Genomic DNA, 21,270 nt, shown 5'->3' on the forward strand with positions numbered 1-21,270 from the left:
TTTTTGGAACGAGAACAACATTGCGCTTTCTGGATTCATTAGTTATTTGTTTTAAAAAATCACAAACATGGACGAGGTCAGCGTTTCGTTTATTTTTTAAATAGAGACCAAACTAGGATCAAATGGGGTTACATTTTCAATTTATACACGTAATAAATGTTTATGAAATATTTTATTTCACCTCTGAAATTATGTTTTTATATTACTCATAACGTAGAGGTTCTTATTCACCGAGGGCTGGACGCAATTTAATTCAACCTAATAAGTCCATAGAGATCGAAATTGAGGGTGTTCTTACCCCATCTAGTGTCAGACGATAGTACTATACATTCGCATTGTTTCACTTTAATCAGTCAAGAGAAATTGGTACACCCCATTTATTGATTGAATTCTGCACCAATTTTTTTGATAAATTGTATACTACTTTGTACTTCCCCCCTCGAGAAATCTACTGAGGCATGGGTCCACTACCGCCGAATCGACCCCGAGGCGCGAAAATTGGCCATTTAATAAACTTATCGGACTCCATGTACTTTTTAACTTTAGGTAAAGATTGAACCCTTTTCAAGAATTGCACCAAATTCGGATATTTCTCGAAAAGTTCGGGAGCGAAAAATCTGTTGTGATCCAACGCTTCGTGAATTGTAAAGTCAACGTACGTCACCTCGTCTCCAACGAACCACTGTCTGTCTCCTAGATACTTGGAAAACTGATCTAACTTTCCGGGCAGATTATCCAAGTAACTTTGCTTGAGTTGTTCGTAAAAGGGGCTGTAAGCCAGCGCCGACAGACCCATGTCTAAATCGTACGCTTCGTGCTCTAGCATGCTGAGATAGATTCGATCCCTGTCGTTTTTACCTTCCATCCCGAATTTTTGCCCCAAGTACCGCATGATGGCCAAACTTTGGGTGATCTTTAAGTCCCCATCGATGAGGTACGGCACGTTCGGAAAATCCAATCCCAGAGTAGCCGAGGACTTATCTTTAAGCCATTTTTCTCTTTCGAATTCCGGCGCTGGTCCGTAAGAATATTCCTCCGTAATGTAATCGGCATCAACGTGTTTTAGCAGGTAATGAATAGCGGCGCCCAAACCACGATAGGTCCAGTAGCCGATCACTAGAGGCGCCATTTTATTCCCGTTATAGACGCGTAATTTGGAGAACTCCGCTTTGAGTTAAAGACTACCGGCGAGTGAGTTAAGGTCACGAAGAGATGCTTTGAAATAACTTTATCTCATCTGGTCGCCGAGGATACCGGTTTTCCAAAAGAACGCGATAAAATTTATACGTTACTATACTTGTATACATGATTGAAAGCAGACAGTTGAAAAATAAAAATTCATGGTCATGGAGATAAAATACAAGCCGCACCGCCGCATATCCCTTCCCTTCGCTTTCGATAGAGCCAGAAGTATATAAAATATATCGTACGAGATAAGTATCAGTCTCACTATATTGATAATTAATGTTATTCGCTTGAAACATATGTACCTTCACAAGTTCTCGCTGCCAAATTCTTTATATAGTCAGGACCGTTTTAAGGCATGGGTTAAATGGGCTACAGCCCAGGGCCCCCAGAAAGTTTTGGGGCCCCCGGAAAGGCCAGCCATACAGCCATAAGGGTTAAGTTGGTTAAATATTATTTCTGCTCATTTAATATTATGTATATTTTAGTTACGTCTAAAATAATTTGACTCATCGCCACATCGCGTATCATACGGTACCAACAATTTCTAAAACCTAACAGCGAGTCGCAGTCAGTAAAAATCTTATTTTCAGTAGGCCTATGTTATACTTTTGAAATTAAAAGTTTTGGTTTGATTATTGTGTAGTTGAATTTAAACAACGGACTTACAAAGGCTGACAATTGGGGATCGCAAAGGTCTTAAGAAATAATTTAGCCCAGGGCCGCAAAAGGTGTTAAGAAGGGCCTGCATATAGTGAGTTTAAATTTTTTTACAGAGGAATAATATTAGTTTGTAAATAAGTAAATATATTTAGATATATTTAATTTTTTTTTCGTTAGGCGGAGTAATACACGAGGTAAAGTTTGAGCCGTTATTTACCGGTACATGTTTCATTTTTATGGCCTAGAATAATAAAATATTAAAACTTCGGAAAGAACGAGGGAAAAGCATAGAAATAGACGAGTTATTTACAGATACGATATTCAACACATATAAGCCATGAAAATAGAGAAAGGAATAGAAATTTCATTTCAGGATATGACTTATATCAAGTTTATAAAGTAAAAGCGATAGCTTTCCAATTTCGTGATAATTTTGAAGCATCCTGGAAGCTACAGTTTCTATTCCTCTTCTGAATTTTCTTTTTGGTAAAGGCAAGTATACAGATAATATAATTATGGGTAGCACCCTGTTCGCGTCATGAATCCCGGGAGAAAAACCACGCCCTCCGGAAGACAGGCGTTATGTTGGATTACAAAGTTTATATTTAGCGCCAAATGACAATTATTGTAGATGGCAGCATACGCCAGTTTAGTTTTACTTTTGTTCCTATAAAATTGTAACCTTGAACCCGCATTAAAAACCGCAGTAAAAGAGCTCGCTCTCAATTTCGATTTACATTTCAGTTTTAGTCTCTTTTATTTACATTTGTTTCTATAGTTATAGCAACGGAATTTTTCCAATACGTTAAAGCAGAGATTGTAATTGCGCCTACATATTGACCGCTCACCAAAATACCTTTTTGGTATAAAATAATGAAAATATTGAAGTCTACAAACTGCATAAAATTATTTATTTATTGTAATTGAATAAAATACATTGAATCAAATTCATAATATATATCGCATCACACGCGTTTGATACGCGTAAAAGACCTCTGTAAAAATTAAACTACTTCGGGGACTTAGTGGTGAATCGATACAATCTGGTATTTTGAAATTGATCCGATTCAACGTATTTGGCGATTGTGGGGAGAGAACGGAAATTCTGGTAAAACTTAACGAGGTTCTCATGGACGCCGATAACATCCGAGAAGAGAAGGAAGTGGTGATCCAACGACTCCCAAATGAGAATATCGACGTAACTCAATCTGTCCTCGAAAACGAACCACTTTCGGTCCCCCAGAGCTCTCGAAAAATATTTCAACCTTTCGGGCAAGTATTTCAAACAATCCCCGTACGCCAGATCGTAGTCGGGATGGAAAAATATGGTGATGAACTTGGTTTGGAAATCCCTCACTTGCTGCTCCAAAATATCCGATCTGATTAGGATATCTCGCTCTTTGGGACCAGGAATCATGTCGTGTTTACGAGCCAGATACCGCAGGATGGCCAAACTCTGGGTGACCTTGACGTCTTCGTCGATGTAGTAGGGCAAATTGGGGTACATCAAACCCAAGTTATCCTTGTCCTTCAACCAATCCGCCGTGTCGAAAGGAGGCTTCTCCGGTAGGAAGTAGCGCTTATCTTCGAAGTTTATTTCCTTGTAACGCAATAGAATACGAATTGGTTCGGCGACGCCTCGAGAATCCCAATATCCCAAAATCGGATTCATATTTTTGGTATCTTATCCGCTGTACAGTTTCTTTTCGAATGTAGCTGGTATTGACAACGCTTCGTCTATTATCCAGAGCCTTTGTGGGAGGATCAAATAGGGTTGGGTACCAAGGTCCTCGGCTGATTCCGCGAAGATCTGGTGACACTGATGATTATTTCTCTATAGCGATAAGTACGTGATATCCGTACCGAAGAGGAGGAGTGCTTATCGCAGCTGCTCTCACGATAATAGAACTTTTATTGTTTGTCTTGGAATACATTCAAGGTCGACAAATTACAGACTCTAGACGCGATGGTGTTGAAAATCCGTAGGCGTAAGAATTTATATTAAACTTAACGAGGTTGATATACAGGGTGCTTCAAATTGTTAGATTGCGTCAATTTTTTCTCAAGAAGCATTTAATCTAGAATTACAAAATTTTCGGGTGAATGGTTGTCAATTAGGAACTGTTTATTTTGTAAATTTTAAATTTAAAAACTTAATCGCTGTTTTTTAAACAGCATTTTTTCACCGGTAGGTTTAAATGAAAAAAAAATGAGAGCAGATACATAGACAAAAAACTGTACTTTAGCTTCTGGGGACAAGCAATAATTTTATCTTTTTAGCAGGTTGAAGTGACAGATTAAAATTTATAATCATTATTTCTTTAGATTTCATAGTAAGCGAAATTTTAGCATTTGAAAACTATTAAATTTTCAGCAAAAATAAGCTGGCGAAAAATATTCTTGATCAACATTACGTGGATGTTACACACATTGTCTGAATTTCTTATGGTTGCATCGCGTTATAATAATGATCCTCAAAATCTCGTTAACTCTAGATTATATACCTTTTTGAGAAAAAATGGCCTGGCCGATTATTTTAAAAAACCCTGTGGAGACATATCAAAAAATATTTGACAGGTATACCAGCATACTTTTTTTTCATGAATATGAAAGTTCAAAGATTTTAAAGAATCACAATTTTTAAAAAGTGGTTTTCGAAAGTGCCAACTTACTTTTCGAACAAACTAATTTAATTGGTACGTTTTCGAGTATGTCCCCTTCCATAAAAACTTGTGGATGTTAACGGTAATAGTTAGTGTAGGGAGCTGTTGGCTCGCGTGGAATGAAGGGCTTGCCACCACCCTCCTACGCATTGTAACCCGGCCACCTGAATTTAAGGCTTAAGGTGGTGCCTTGGGTATTAGCCTAGCTGATTATTATTATTATTATTTTTATTATTATTATTATTATAGGCGTTATTATAAAATAACGTGGCGTTCTTGTTTTAATAGGAAAGGCTACCTTCGGCTACGCTTCAGTTAGCCCTCCCACCAAAAAGCCCATGAATTCATCCACAGCCTTTAACTGAACTATATCGTTGTTCCATTTTAACAAGCTGGTTTTCAATTTAGCTGAACTAAATAAATTATATGCACTATTGGAAATATATACCCTACCAATTTCGTTATTCTAGATAGATTGATAAAAATGGCTTGATCTAGCAATTGGAAACACCCGGTATACGAATGAAACATTCTATAACTTTTGTAGTGGCGGTTATCTAATTATTGAATTAAGAGGGGAACTGTAGTCAGTGTAGTGAACCCAAACTGGGTTAGCTTTCTACAAGAATTAGATCTCAATATATATTTTAATAACAAAGGAAATATATTTTCATCCGTGTAATGGATTTTACAGTTTCTATTCGAGGACGTTTTAGACAAATAATATAAATAGTCGGTTAAAGGCAATAGATAAATAAATGTAGTTCTAAATTCGTTCTCTTGAGAATATAGTGTGCGAAGTTTGGTCAGAAATCGCCGACGATTGCCGAAAATATCCGTTTTCGCTGATCTCTCCCCAAAGGTATTGGCCCGGCTCTCCTAATAGATAGCTAGAGTTTATCTTTCCTTATTTGGAAAGTCCAATAGAGTCTCCAGAATGGACAAAAAATCTTATTTGGTAGTTGGAAAATGGGGTCTTTCACTATCATTTCTTCAAAGTTAGTGGAAAACATTTTACGAAAATAAGACGCAAGTACCAGAGAAGTATCCAATTTTCTGTGTACGGCTCAAACTTTACTTCGTCTAACTAGAGCCACGGTCACACTAGAACTTAAAACCGAGTTTAGGTCGGTTTGAATGCCAGTTTTGCCCGCCGACGATAATTCTTGGTTCACACTTCACACGTGTGAAATCGCTTCACCCCGGTTCGCTTATAGCCAAGGCTTAACGCCATTTCAAATTATGACAAAAATTTTGAAAATACTAAAATATATCCCAAAACAATCAGTTAATCATGTTCACTATACATACAGTAATATTATTTGACATTATTTATAATTTTATTCCCATTTTTTTTGAAAATACGAGCAATTTTACTTCCCCGCCTTGTCGTTTTGAAAGCGATTTTAAGCGAACCGACTTGGACGAGTTGCAACACGAAGCGATTTCTCACGTTGGTTTTAAAAACTTCTTATGTAATATGAAGTGATTTTAGGGGTAAGTGTGAACCTGGCTTAGTTGATTTATAACAAGTTGGCAACCCAAAATGTACCTCTCCTCGGAAGAGTTTGTCCATGAAGAAATATCAAAAGAGCCGACTCAGCCTTTGGGCTATGTAAGTTTATTTTGAAAGGAGATGCTAGCGCCACCTGGCTGTCGTACTGCACTAAAAAGCGCGGCAAATTTAAACTTATCCTGTTATTCCTACATGGTTGGTCTATGATAGTATTTATTTTTAAATTCAGGACGTGGAAGTCAATGGCTCAGCTGTAAAAGATACTACTGCTAAGAGTATGTCCCGGGTTTTGTCTAAATGTCGTTCTAGCGTTTTTCAACCGTTTGGCGTAAAGGTTAATGGTTTAGCGGCGAAATATACACCTACTAGAAATAAAACTTGGGTTCGATTCCTGGCCCAAAGCTATTTTAAATTAAATAAGTTAATTTTAATTTAATCTATAAATAACAAATATTTTACAGAATAAATTGACTTTTATAAACTTATTAACTTATTATAGAATAAATTGACGTTAATAAGTTCAGAAAAACGTAAAGGAAGACGAACTTTCCGCAAAGTGGTTTGTCTAAATATTGTAAATCTAAATATGTAATAACTGTCGGTAATGCGGTGGTAGAGGACCGTAGAGCACTCACTTGATAAGCAGAAAGGCCCGAGTTCAAATCTAGATCTCCGTATATCTTTTTGTTCAATATAGGGCTCGGCGTTCGGATAAGAAATTTTCCGTTCATTTCTTTTATATCCATATCCGAAAATTATCCGAATAAAAACTTATTTGTTGTATATAAAATCGTATAATAATCGCGAATAATATCCGTTAATAAACTGTTAATCGAATTTTGGCGGTTAATTTATCCGTTTCCCCGAGCTCTAGTTCAATAGATAAGTGGCAACATTTGAAATCCTCTGCGAAATAATTTAAATCGAACACGAAATCCCGTTATACTCAAATAAGAACCAACTCTTTTAACTATTAATATACGCGTCCGCTTAAGCTGAATTTCTAATTTTCAAATCTGTTTAATACGTGTCAGTAGTTCCTTGGCAGTAGTACAAATCAGATCTAATTCATCAAACTAAGACCCCGGGCGAAGCCGGGTATTAAAGCTAGTTTTAAATAAAACTTTATCATGCACTCAAAAACGTTGTTAAATTTATTTGTTTTTAAATGTGATCTTATTTGATAAGAATGAAAATTTGAAACGCTGTCAAAAGGTTATTTCTTCAAAATTATGATAAATTGCTGTATACACTCTTTTATATCTTTATTTGCGAGAGCAGCCATTTTATTACAGAATAGTGCATGCAAGGCCGCTTCACGCGGTCAAGTGCACGCGACGTCTCGAGCTGATCAGCACGTGCAGGCGCCCTTGCCTGTACTATTTTAAATTAGGCCTGTAATGAAATGGCCGACTTCTAGGAACAATAAATAAATTGTTTTATTAAGGTTCGTCTTAGTTTTGTTGTTGTGATTGTTTAACTTAGTAATAATTTTATTAGTGACAAACAGCCATTAATTAACTTGTTTCTTATATCATAAGTAAATAACACCCACTTATGATACTATTTAAGTGAAAATAAAGTTCTTAACTTATATTTATGCTCAGTAATCAACTACTCCCATACATCGTCGAGGCTGACTGGAGTTATTGGACATAAAATATCATTATAAATATTAAAACTTTTAGCCATGGTTTATTATAAATTGTTAAATTTTAAAAAAACTGCTACTTCATGACTTAGAAAAAAAACTTTATTTTATTCGGAGCTTTCGGACCGTGGTCCTTCTTCAGTGAGTGACTGTCCTTGTAACAGTCACTCGCTGAAGAAGGACCATGGTCCGAAAGCTCCGAATAAAATAAAGTTTTTTTCTAAGTCATGAAGTAGCCGCTTTTTTAAAATTTAACAATAAAATGTCATCCTCGATTCAAAAATGACAAATTCTCAAGGCATATCTTACGCATTACTGACTTGAAACTGTTTAAAATATAGTTTCGTTTGGAAATTTTAAACACAGTTATTGTTTAAAGAATATTCAGGCGCACAGCAAAATCATGTCCGAACAACGATATTCCCAACAAACGAAATCTCATTTATAAAAACATCTAAAGATCATGAAATGCACTACAACTCTTCACGAATGCGGTTTGTGTTGCTGATCATACCCAAAATGGCAATAACCTACAACGTCACATAAAAATAATTTATTAAAATCTTATCTTAGTTACGACAGAAGTCATAATATATAAATAATTAAAACTTTTGTTTTAAACCATTTATTTTATTGAGAAGGAATTTATATGGTCTAACAACCCAAACAATTTTTCAACGTCCATTAATTAATATTAACATAAGTAACATCATAACAGTAAGTACGACACGTCCTGTTGTTTTAATGCTAATTTTCTTGTCGAACTATAGCCCAGCTCCTACTTGGACTCGCAACTAAACTCACAAGTCAGTAACTAGTGTATTATCATTCTTGGTAATATTTTGCCTTGCACGTTTAGGCCCTAGGGGGCTCTGTGAACAACTTGATTGCGCAATAACTATAAATAATCAATTCGGCTATAATAGACACTTCAATAAAAATTCTTCAAGGAAATCGCCAAGAAGGACCTGCAAGTCACTGTTTATATAGTGCTTGTTAAAATAATGGACACTTTTCCTGTGTACGGAATGAAACAAGTGTTCCCTTTTAACCAGGTAGCTCTTTTTGACATATTAAGGCTTAGCAAAAACACGACATTCTGTTTACAGGTGAAACGTTTTCATTATTTCAACAAGCACTCGTACAGGATGTTTCAAAAGGTTATGCAAAAATTTTAAGGCGTTGAAAGGGGTGAGTTGAGAAGTATGCCTGTTTTTCCCTTTTTTCCTACGACGAGTTAAAAAAGCGCCAGAGGGCTTCAAAGTGTGGCACCTGGAAGCAGGGTTGGAAAAAAGCCGGCTTTTTTGAAAAAATCCAGACCAGTGGCTATAACCGGTTTTTTTCGGTTATAACCGGCTAAAATATAAACAGTACCTTTTAATTATGTAAGCAGAAATTGTCTGCAGTTATTGTCGTAAATAAGAAACTAAACAAATAAAGCGAAATAACTATATAAAATAACTGAATTCTTTTGATTTCCACGGGAAATTCCCCCTAGTTTTTGTGTATGACAGAAGCGAGGCAGCGAACTTTGGAACTTTAAACCTACCGAAAAACTGGTAAAATTAAATAAGAAACAAAAAATAAACTAAATTTCTAAATAAAAACTATTAATTTACTAAAATATTCATATTGTAATTTTTTTTTAATAAAAGCCACAAAAATCTGGATTTTTTCAAGTGGCTATAACCGGATTTAGCCAGGTGGCTATAACCGGTATGGCGGGTTCTATGCCAACCCTGCCTGGAAGTAGGCTGCAACAAGCGCAAAACCAAGCAGCAGGGAAATGCGAACATTAAGGTTTGGGTTCGTTTGATAGGTAAAAAAGAACTTTATAAACAAATCGAGGTAACCAGCGTAAAAAAGTAAACTTAAACAGTATTTGAAGGCCCTGCTATTTGGTTTTGCGCTGGTTGCAGCCTACTTCCAGGGGCTAGTAGGCCACACTTTGAAGCTCATTTAAATCATCGTAGGAAAATGGGGGAAAAACAGGCATACTTCTCAACTCACCCAGGGCCGTATTAAGGCATGTGCCAAGTGTGCCTAGGCACAGGGGCCCATGAGGTTAGGGGGCCCCCGTCTTCAAAATAAATGTTTCTATTAGTATTTTATGTTTATAACCACATTAACGTTGATAGAATTTTTTGGGGGCCCCAAATTCTACTTTGCACAGGGCCCCCAATAGACTTAATCCGGCCCTGAACTCACCCCCTACAACGCCTTAAATTTTTTGCATAACCTTTTGAAACACCCAGTATAAACAGCCTATTGTTGCTAATAGTCATCCTTATTGAAATGATGTTCCTTATTAATAATTAATTATTTATTATTATTTTTGGCAACGAGATGGCGCTTCTCCAGTACCACCCCAACGGGCGTACGGCATGTACAAAGGCCATACTCGATATTTACCCTCTTTCATGTACTTTTGGACGTTGGGTAAGCTTTCTATACGTCTAACTAAGCCGGCGATGTTTGGATAGTCCTTGAAGATCTGCGGGTAGATGTAGGCCAACTGGTCCAAGGATTCAGCAAGCAGGAAATCCACGTAAGAAAGTTGATCGTTGATGAACCATTTCTTTTCGGCCAAAGACTCGGAAAGTCTCTTGACGGGATACAGAGCTCGCCTTGTCACGAACAACTGCCGTTCGGGAGTTTCAGGCGGCGGGTAGTAGGCGTGGCGAAGCACGTCCGCGAAAATGTCTTTGGAGATCTGCTCCAAAATGGACGCTCGAACCTCTTCTTCCTCCGCCGTTGGCATCAAACCGTGTTTCTTAGCTAAGTATCTGCCAGTGGAAAATTCCCATTGCCATAAATCCATTTTCAATGAATGAATGAAAGAATATTTATTTACTCTTTGTTAAAGAACAAATCCCTTTTATAATAGGGAGGAAACCATATATATGGATTCACGAGTTACACTTTAAATTATATTAGCCATGTCGTCAAAAACATATTATATACTATAATTTCCTTTTCGTTTGGCAAAAAAAAACTACAGAATTTGGAAAAATAAAACCCAAATAAAACAAAAAGATGGATATGACCAAGAATGTATTGAAGTTACTAAGAATATTGGACTATAGGATTCTGATTCCCATCCTCGCAGCCTTTGTAACTTAAATTCGTCCGCTTTCCCATTCAAGTTTGCTATATGGTATGACTTTGAATGCCCCTTAAATGCAGACGAACTTTCTCCACAAAAGCTGTGAGGATCAGTAGCGGCGCTAAAGTTTTTTCACAGGTGGGCTAATTATTTTGTGGCCTCTAAGAATTTTGTGACCCTTAGCGGGAACCTTGTATTGACCATATTTCGCAAAAGTGGTGAAATCGAAAAAACCCAAATTTTTCCAGGAAGCGAGAAGAGCAAGGTCGTTTTATTGTTGCGGCTCTCGTCGCGTTTTCTGGACCCCCTACTGACCTTGTATCCGACCTGGAGGGGACACGTGCATGCCTGGGATATTTCCCTAAATTTCCATAAGCCCCTTTCTATTCAACTTTCTCTCAATTTCCGCTCCCTTCCTCCCGAATCTATATGTTTATGGTCTACTACCTTTTTGAGTAAACAAATTTATATTGAAAGATTTTTTCCAGAAAAAGTTTTTTGACAATAAAACAAATTTCTAGAGATAATGACAATTCATAAATTAAAATATGTGGCCTCTTAATTATGAATATGTGGCCCCTTTCAGAAATGCAGGGGGGCTAAAGCCCACTTAAGCCCACCCTTAGAGCCGCTACTGGTGAGGATGGTACCAGGGGTTAATGCTATGCTCAAATATTCTTAGTAACTTCAATACATTCTTGACAATATGTACAGCTATGATTGAATTTGCAAGAGGGAATAAAATTTTAAATTTGGCACCAACTAGAAAAAGGTTTAGTTCTCGATTGTCGCCAACGCCCCAGACATATTTGACAAGGAAGAAGATTGGTTCACAGGGGTAACGTCAATTTTCAAATGGGCTAATCTTACTAGATGGCGCCAAAAGGCTGGAACAAAAATTTTAAATCGTTATAATGCGCTACAATCCTTCAAGAGTTTGCGTTTCTGATCATTAATCAAAATTAATCTTTAAAATCACATAATTATAAATAAAAAAGTTTGTTTTAAACTAATAATTGCAAATACTTCCTGAATTGAACTCGAGGGGCTGATCACTCCGCGTAATCGGTGTACAGAGCCGTACCTTTGACTGTACTAATGGGACTACGCGTAATCTTTGAAGTCCCTGCCTTTGGCAGTGGTAATCTAAGTGTAGTCCGGTGTACAGACTTTCTAAGAGTGGTTAGCCCCTCGATTGAACTTTTGTTTATCGTTTTTACTTGAAACATCGCTTAAAATAGTGTAATTTGTTTTTAATAAATCAGTAAGTATTATCATGTGAAACATAATGACTCATAAGTATGCCAAAAAAACCTTTTCTTTAAAGCAACTGTCGGCTCTATCATTGCCACCTGTATAAGGCCATTGTTATTAGAGATGGCATGAATATAGCCGATTCTTCGAAAAAACGACTTTACTGGAGAGCGTGGTGCCATCTATAAATGGCAAAGGAAGCTAAAATTCAAAATAGTGAAACGATAACGTAGTCAGTGAACCTTTGTAGAGTATTATAATGCAGTGGCGGCTTAAGAAGGCTGGGTCCCCGGGGCGGCGGCAGTGTTTTGTGACACCCCCCAAGACCATGCAGAAGTTTTCACGGGTCCGTCTTCTTCAAGTTTAATCTATGGCAATGTTACGCGAAGGCATAGTTATGAGTGATTATGTTACGTATGGTATTATATCATAATTATTTTAATTTGGCGCCATCTAGTGTAAATAAAACTAAGGGGTTCGCATTAGGTGTTCGTTTCTCTGTAAGCAATTTGTGAATCGATCTATATAATACGCGAACGTACGAACCTTACAATAGCGATACTTTGAGTGACTTTGAAATCGCCGTCGATGTAGTACGGGATGTTAGGAAACTCCAAACCCAACGTTTCCTTCACGTTCAACCAATCATCGAAGCTATGATGGTCTAGAGTTCCGTATAAGTATCTTTTGTCCTCGAAGTCGACGCCCACATGATGAAGAATAAGTCGAACTGGTTCGGCCAAACCGCGGAAATCCCAGTATCCAACAACGGGAGCCATTACTAAATACTAACCTAACATCTTGACAACGTCGAGCTAATAAGTAATCTGAAAACACGATTATTTTGACAAGAAAGAACAATGCTCGGATAAAAACAGATTTTATGTTGATAACTTCTATTGACATTCGTGTATATGATAATGAATTTTTAATTTTTCATTTCGATATCAAAAGTTAAAGCCTTACCAACAAAGGCTGGTCCTGTTGTTTTGTTGATTTGGCTTTAATTCAGACCAGAAGGGCTAGCCACTTCCTAACATTCTGTACACCAATTACGGGTATATGAAACTGACAAGGAGACATACCGAGGTGTAACCCACCGATTTTGTTTCCTAGGGCCCCCCCTTGTGAAAATTTTTAAAAAATTTCAAAAATAGAAAAAAATAGATAAAAATTGACAGAAAAAACATCAAAACTAATCAACTTTTGATCAATTTGAGGTCAAAATCCCATGTTATTTTCAATGGGAAAATTTAATATTTTGCGTTGTCAAAAACATTTTTCGTTGCCATGGCAAAACGGTTGCCCATTGAATGAATTCCCTTTAGGATTTTTCATGATACACGAAGGTCTACCAATCCCCCGAGTTTGAACAAAATCGGTGGGTTACACTTCGGGATGTCAGTAAATCAGTTACGTAATACCTAGGGGTAAGACACTCTGCGAACTCGGTGTACACTGCCGTACCTTTGACAGTGCTAAATGGAACTCGCGAACTCTTGAAAATATGTACCATTAACAATGCTAAATGCACGAACTCGGTGTACAGATTATCTGAGACTGTCTTGCCCCTCGCGTAATACTTTAGTGCAATTAAAGCTACAGGCTTGTACACCGATTACGTTCAGTTTATTCTTATCAAGGCCATAAGTCTACAGCTTACTCCCCAAAAGTTATGGACGTCTCATACAATAATATAAATTTCGTAAGACTTATTATATTATTTGAAATCTGTTAAAGTCTGTATGCCTAGGAATAAGTCATAGACTTATCTCAAGGCCTAATTTTATTATTAAAGATGCTGCATCTGCTTTGAGAACGACAATTTTCGGTACTTCTAAGGTTGATCAAGGATCCTATATATTAGAAGGATAGGTAGCCCTCCGGCCAGCCCGTGTTTTCAAAACGCCGGCGGCGCCGTCGATATTAAGAGAGCCTCTAAACGTGGGACGTCTCGTTTCTATTCCCTCAAGGACAAATTTTGGCGGTGCTTCCTCCATGTTTTGTCCTTGACGGAATCTAAAGACGGATTCTCTATTCGTCCCTCGCCTCATATCCTTCTAACATATAGGATCCTTGGGTTGGTTTACCTTCAGCCATCTCGTTATATACTTGACGTGTTATCGTGATCTTATCTAAGAGACAAATTAAGTGAACTCTTCCACTAAAGATGAAATACATTAAATGTCTATTTATGATACAAATGGTTCCAAACCAAATTTCTAAATGGAATAAAAGTATTTGGAAGATAAAGTTTATGAGATTATAAAATCGTTATTTATTACCTCAAATTCAAATAAGGCAATACATTTTACAGTTAACATTCAGTTTAAAAATTAACTCTTGGGCGCAACGCCACTGCCTCCCCAACTCGAAAATGGACTAAGCAGCAGCCACGCTTGGAATTTGCCTCCTTGGAAGCATAGCTGAACGGGCTTATCAGACCGACACGAGCCCTTGTTAGTAACAGAAATAAGTATGAGCCCGAGACAAGCTCAAATGTTTAGGGTGAGGAATTGTGAGTTCGGGACGAGCTCTTGTGTTTAGGAGATAAAAAATATGAGCCCGAGACGATCTCTCGTGTTTAAAAAAATATTGATGAGCCCGAGACGATCTCTCGTGTTTAAAAAAATATTGATGAGCCCGAGACGAGCTCTCGTATTTAGGAAAAAAACTTATGAGCCCGAGACGAGCTCTAGTGCTTTTGGGGAAATTATTGTGAGACCGAGACGAGACTAAGGACAAACAAAAATTTTGGTGAGACTGAGCCCGAGACCAAGTCTTGGTGTGCAGCTATGCTTGGAAGTACTTTTCGACGTTGGGCTAGTAGGGCTGTGCGATTAGTGGTTTTAGGAACTCGAGTCGGTTATCGAGTATAACATTTATTTTCATAGTCAAGTAATATTGAAGTCGAGTCGAGAAATCAAGTACTTGATTCAGGGGAAACTTTCTCTTATTCGAGTCGAGTAACTAAAAAAAACCTCGAGTAATATTTTTAACGAGTCGGGTTATCGAGTACTTGATCAGGAGCTGGTTTTATTCAAGTAATTAAATTTAAAAGGAGGATAAAGTAACTTTCAATGCTGAAAACTATTCCTTTAATCTAAATGAACCGCAGTATCCACAACTTTGTAAGTACCGTTTATTGCCCTCCAAAAAAGTTGTAAAAATCAATCCTTGAACTTTGAAGCAACGAAGATAGAAAATACCAATACTCGACGAGTTTAGAGAGCAGCTTATTCGAGTAATCGGGTACCCAAATATGCAATTTTTTGGTACTCGGTAATTGAGGTCGAGTTCGAGTACTTGCACAGCCCTATGGGCTAGCCATGAAGACGCTCTCGTATTTAGGAAAAAAACTTATGAGCCCGAGACGAGCTCTAGTGCTTTTGGGGAAATTATTGTGAGACCGAGACGAGACTAAGGACAAACAAAAATTTTGGTGAGACTGAGCCCGAGACCAAGTCTTGGTGTGCAGCTATGCTTGGAAGTACTTTTCGACGTTGGGCTAGTAGGGCTGTGCGATTAGTGGTTTTAGGAACTCGAGTCGGTTATCGAGTATAACATTTATTTTCATAGTCAAGTAATATTGAAGTCGAGTCGAGAAATCAAGTACTTGATTCAGGGGAAACTTTCTCTTATTCGAGTCGAGTAACTAAAAAAAACCTCGAGTAATATTTTTAACGAGTCGGGTTATCGAGTACTTGATCAGGAGCTGGTTTTATTCAAGTAATTAAATTTAAAAGGAGGATAAAGTAACTTTCAATGCTGAAAACTATTCCTTTAATCTAAATGAACCGCAGTATCCACAACTTTGTAAGTACCGTTTATTGCCCTCCAAAAAAGTTGTAAAAATCAATCCTTGAACTTTGAAGCAACGAAGATAGAAAATACCAATACTCGACGAGTTTAGAGAGCAGCTTATTCGAGTAATCGGGTACCCAAATATGCAATTTTTTGGTACTCGGTAATTGAGGTCGAGTTCGAGTACTTGCACAGCCCTATGGGCTAGCCATGAAGACGCTATGATCGGATGTAGGTAGGACAACTGATCCAGCGATTCGACGATCAGAAAGTAAACGTAAGACAGCTGGTCATTGACGAGCCATTTCTGGTCACCAAGGGAACTCGTCAACCGCTTGACTAGCACCAGCGTCCTCGTGGTCTATAAGGTGCTGATTTTCTGTTGCTACATGATGATGATGTCCCTGGCGATTTGCTCCAGAGTCGTTGCTCAGATATTACTTAGCTACGATGTCGGCGCCAAACCGTGTTTCTCGGGCAAATATCTAATGGATTGAAGACGTTTAGCTAAAGATACACTAGCCGTTATGGCAAAATATAAATTATTACTCTTTCTAGAAAAGTATCTCTCGTTAGGGATATATTAGAAACTTCTGCGGTTAAGGGGAGTCCAAGCTACCTAACAACAGCTAGACTGATTTTGATATCACCATCGCTGTAGTAAGGCAGATTAGTAAACTCAAAATCGAGCGTGTCTTTCTCTTTCAACCATTCATTCTTCTCGAAATCAAATCTCGTTTGTCCAGGAAGTCGACTACAATATGATGGAGCATCATCCAGATCGGTTCGGTGAAGCGAATGATCCAATAGCCAACGACGGGAGTCATTACGGCAGCGTTCCCAGTGAAACGTTGAACGCCGTTTGACTGTCAACTAGGGAGAGTTGAAATACTTGGGCAGGTTACAAAAAAACGATAACTCGTATCTAATCGATTATATTTAATTAACATTTACTCCAACGCAGACCAAGTCTGCGGAACAAAAAGTTCTATAACGATATTAGAATTATCTCTAAAGGCGAGTTGCTATTTCTGTAGGAGGGGTTATACAACCACCGTGTCTGTCTGTGGGTCTGTCTGTCAGTCCTACGAACGCGTTCGCATTTTCGGTGCAAAGTGTAATCACTGCGTACGCAGTTTCTCGAAGGGTTGGCAAAACCACCGTGTGACGGTGAGCGTTAACGGATTCATTTGCGGTCTGGTTTGGATGGTGGTTTTTCGCTCACCGTCATGACGGTTTGGTTATTACGTTTTTGTAATGTTTATGCGTAGGTTGTGAGTGTTGAATTTGTTGCGTTTGTGTTCTGATGGTTGTGCATGTTGAGTCTGTTGTGTTTATATGGGCGTTTTCTCTCCAACTTCTTCTTAATGACTTTGGGACGGACCGAGTGCTGAGTGTAATGCTACCTCTCAACGTCCAATGGCAGGGTTTCCACCAGTTGTACACGGTATTCGTCTTAGTATCTATTTGCGATCGCATCGGGCGGGATTTGAACCCGAGACCTAATGCTTGCGGATGTTCTACGTAGGCTATTGTCAAGTACAAAGCCATATGACCAGGGTAATAATAACTATTTATAAAAAACATAGCAACAATCATGATGTATTTATTTAAGAGATATTATAAATAACATATAGTCTTTTAAAATTATCGTTTCGGAGCTTCGCCATCGCCTCCCCAGCTAGCAACCGGAGTGTTGAGTGGCCAAGCTCGGTATTGTCCTCCTTGCATGTATTTCTGGACGTTGGGCAAGGCGTAGAGGCGATTGATCAAGGCGGCAATGTTCGGATGGTCCTTCAAGATGCAGGGGTGTAAGTAGGACAACTGATCGAGGGATTCCACGATCAGGAAGTCAGCGTACGACAGTTGGTCTTCCACGAACCATTGCTTGTCGCCCAGGTTATCGGATACTCTCTTCACCACGTCCAATGTCTAGTATAAAGATGATATATTTAAAAAATATACACACTCTTAGAAAAAAGGGTGTTTGGAGGGTTTTTCCTAGAACTCCCGGGTTCTTTGTAGAACTTTAATGAGTTTTTAGTCATCGAAGAGGTTATTTATACAACCTTAGGGTTTTATTTTTATCCTTTGGGTTTAGCATATAAGCTTCGGGTTTTATCTTGGGTACAAATGGTTTTATTTATTTTTATAACACGTAGGGTTTTTGTTTGACCATGTAGGGTTTTCGTTTGACCATGTAGGGTTTTCGTTTGACCATGTAGGGTTTTCGTTTGACCATGTAGGGTTTTCGTTTGACCATGTAGGGTTTTCGTTTGACCGCTTAGGGTGTTTGTTGACCGCTTAGGGTGTTTGTTGACCGCGTAGGGTGTTTGTTGACCGCGTAGGGTGTTTGTTGACCGCGTAGGGTGTTTGTTGACCGCGTAGGGTGTTTGTTGACCGCGTAGGGTGTTTGTTGACCGCGTAGGGTGTTTGTTGACCGCGTAGGGTGTTTGTTGACCGCGTAGGGTGTTTGTTGACCGCGTAGGGTGTTTGTTGACCGCGTAGGGTGTTTGTTGACCGCGTAGGGTGTTTGTTGACCGCGTAGGGTGTTTGTTGACCGCGTAGGGTGTTTGTTGACCGCGTAGGGTGTTTGTTGACCGCGTAGGGTGTTTGTTGACCGCGTAGGGTGTTTGTTGACCGCGTAGGGTGTTTGTTGACCGCGTAGGGTGTTTGTTGACCGCGTAGGGTGTTTGTTGACCGCGTAGGGTGTTTGTTGACCGCGTAGGGTGTTTGTTGACCGCGTAGGGTGTTTGTTGACCGCGTAGGGTGTTTGTTGACCGCGTAGGGTGTTTGTTGACCGCGTAGGGTGTTTGTTGACCGCGTAGGGTGTTTGTTGACCGCGTAGGGTGTTTGTTGACCGCGTAGGGTGTTTGTTGACCGCGTAGGGTGTTTGTTGACCGAGTAGGGTGTTTGTTGACCGCGTAGGGTGTTTGTTGACCGCGTAGGGTGTTTGTTGACCGCGTACGGTGTTTTTTGACCGCGTACGGTGTTTTTTGACCGCGGAAGGGGGTGTTTGTTGACCAATTATAGGTTTATTCTAGTTCTTCAAATATTTGAAATTTGAACCATTGGGCATCTCAACGACTTAATGCTATTTATTGTTGAAGTTTAATATAGATATTAATCAAGTTTCCATTTAACCCTTAAAGGGGAATTGTCACCACCCTGAAATTGGTTAAAAACCATTTAAATGGATAGAGGACTTCCGAAAATGGTTATACAAAAATTTCATGTTAATATTTCCAGTATTTTATTTATTATTAACAACCATATTTCGTGTTTTATTCCCCCCCCCCCGACTCAAGAATCTCAGAACTGCTTGGTTGAACCTACCCGCAGCGCCATCTCGTGAACGAAATATTATTTTCCCCGTTTTTATCGTTTTTCGGTCGGAACTGTCGTCTGCTACGACATTCTCCTTGGCTATTTAACCGAGTTATATTCGTAGATTGTAGTTTATCGTGTTTTTAAAATGCCTTACACCCCGCACTTTCTCAAGTTTTTTGCCGCTTCAATGGGTGGTAGATAAAACCTAGGAAAGATATGAGACCAACCTTTGAGGCTACTAGATGGAACCTTGAAGGGTTTTAACGAAAGCCCCACGCGGAGGTAGTTAAATTTGTGGATGGATTGAAATAGAACCCATGATGGGGCTAGGTAAAACCTTAAAGGTGCTACGGAGGATTAATAAGCACCTAGGTTGGAGTTACATAGAACTTTCTATAGTTCCAATATCACCTAAAAGGGTTGTTGATAAAACCGAAAGAAGATGTATAAAAAACTCCTGACGGTACAAGATAAAAACCTTAAATGGAAGATAATCAAACCCCTGGCCCTGCCAAATGAAACCTCAAAACAAGGGCCATACATAACACCTTAACGGGTTGAAAATAAGGGACATCGGTAAAAAACCCTTTTTCCGGTTACATAACACCAATTTTTCTAAGAGTGTATTTTAAACATAATAATTTAAAATTATATAATAATTACCCTCTTTTTCCCTATCTCCTGAAATTCTTTATTTTCCTCTGGCGGGTAGTAAGCGTGGCGAGTAATAGCATCAAGTAGATCTCTAGAAATCTGCTCTAAAATATCAGCTTTTATCTTGCCTTGTACCGAGGTGGGGGCCAAGCCATGCTTATGAGCCAAGTACCTGAGGACCGTAATTAGAAAATAGGTACTTAGTGAGTAAGATGGTATCAGAACTCGAAAAAATACACTTAAGTACGTACCTGACAATAACGAGACTTTGTGAAATCTTGATATCACCGTCGATGAAATAAGGCAGGTTCGGGAATTCCAAACCCAAGGTTTCCTTTTCGTCCAACCATTCATTATTGGAAAAATCGTAACGTTTGTCTTCGAAGTCGATTCCGAGATGGTGAAGAATCAGTCGAATCGGTTCGCTAATACCGCGGATATCCCAATATCCAAGGACGGGGGCCATTTTCACAAGGTAAGGTAATTGCAAAGTGGAAGAAGAAATTAAATTTCAACCAATCCCTCAAATGGGCTAGCAGACGCTATAACCGTTAATCTAATCAACGAAAAGATAATTTAAACTACTCGTCTATGAACGACGCGCCAACGTGGTCTGAAATATCCTTTAGAATATAACACAACGGAGCTATCGAACTACAAATTACCTCTACTGCGCTTTTACTGCGACCGGGGGAATGTTGTCAAGGACAGAGGAATACGCCTAGCTATCTAGCCAGTAAAAGAAACCGAACATTACGCAAACGACAAAAAGGATCGATAATCTAGAATCGCGGGTAAATTTTTAACCGTATAAACAATAAGATTCTTCTTCGTTTATTTATCTTATCGGCGTCCGCAGTGTAGTGTTTGTTAATTAGTTAAAATATTCAGAGATGGCGCCAGCCTCTCTATAAATAATAAATTACGTTTTGTAACGAACTACGGGAAACAAGTGAGTCACTGTGAGTGATTGGACGGCCGACCAAGAATGTAACCAGGGTGTAACCGCGTGTTATATCAGTCATATCATAAGTGGATAATAAACATAAGTATGGCACCGAACGAATTCGGTTAATGATAGTCTATCGTGGAGTGGTTGCGAAATAGGAAGTTTACGAACAGGAAACTCGTCCCTTCCTTGTCTTTCCGTTGCCAAAATATTAGTTAGTTTGATGGCGAGAAATACGAGCGTACACGTGTTTAGGTTTTAAATTCGAAAAAAAACCTAACTTCTGAAATGGAGCCAGTGTTTATTATAGCTATTTTGATCTTCCGATTCAAAAATTCATTATTATTTTCCAAAAGTAAACGTTATATATACTTTTGAAAGCATTTCAATTTTCAATAGGCCTTGGCTGGTCCGTCGAATAGGCTGACGGCGGACCGTCGCCGATTTTCCGGGTTTCCTCCAAATACTAGGAGCAGTTCGCGGAGAGTTGTCAGT

General features: G+C 38.6%; 1 protein-coding gene and 3 pseudogenes across 1 annotated transcript; all 4 read right to left on the reverse strand.

The window, feature by feature from the left end:
* Positions 1 to 70: 70 nt before the first annotated feature.
* LOC149924845 (glutathione S-transferase pseudogene) lies at positions 71 to 1,216 on the reverse strand (annotated as a pseudogene).
* Positions 1,217 to 2,742: 1,526 nt separating this feature from the next.
* Positions 2,743 to 3,619, reverse strand: LOC149924846 (glutathione S-transferase Mu 1 pseudogene; annotated as a pseudogene).
* A 6,388-nt stretch (positions 3,620 to 10,007) lies between these two features.
* Positions 10,008 to 12,817, reverse strand: LOC149924847 (glutathione S-transferase Mu 4 pseudogene; annotated as a pseudogene).
* A 4,615-nt stretch (positions 12,818 to 17,432) lies between these two features.
* Positions 17,433 to 20,420, reverse strand: LOC149924848 (glutathione S-transferase Mu 4-like). Its single transcript, XM_090161519.1, has 3 exons — positions 20,078 to 20,420; positions 19,836 to 19,998; positions 17,433 to 17,774 (listed from the first exon to the last, which is right to left on the reverse strand). Exons 1-3 carry the CDS (start codon positions 20,290 to 20,292, stop codon positions 17,490 to 17,492), a joined length of 663 nt encoding a protein of 220 aa, XP_090017645.1. The 5' UTR covers positions 20,293 to 20,420; the 3' UTR covers positions 17,433 to 17,489.
* Between the last annotated feature and the right edge of the window lie 850 nt (positions 20,421 to 21,270).

The sequence above is a fragment of the Leiobunum rupestre genome, chromosome 10 (genome assembly GCF_980474605.1).
Source record: "Leiobunum rupestre chromosome 10, qqLeiRupe1.1.hap1, whole genome shotgun sequence".
In the NCBI taxonomy this organism is placed as follows: Eukaryota; Metazoa; Arthropoda; class Arachnida; order Opiliones; family Sclerosomatidae; genus Leiobunum; species Leiobunum rupestre.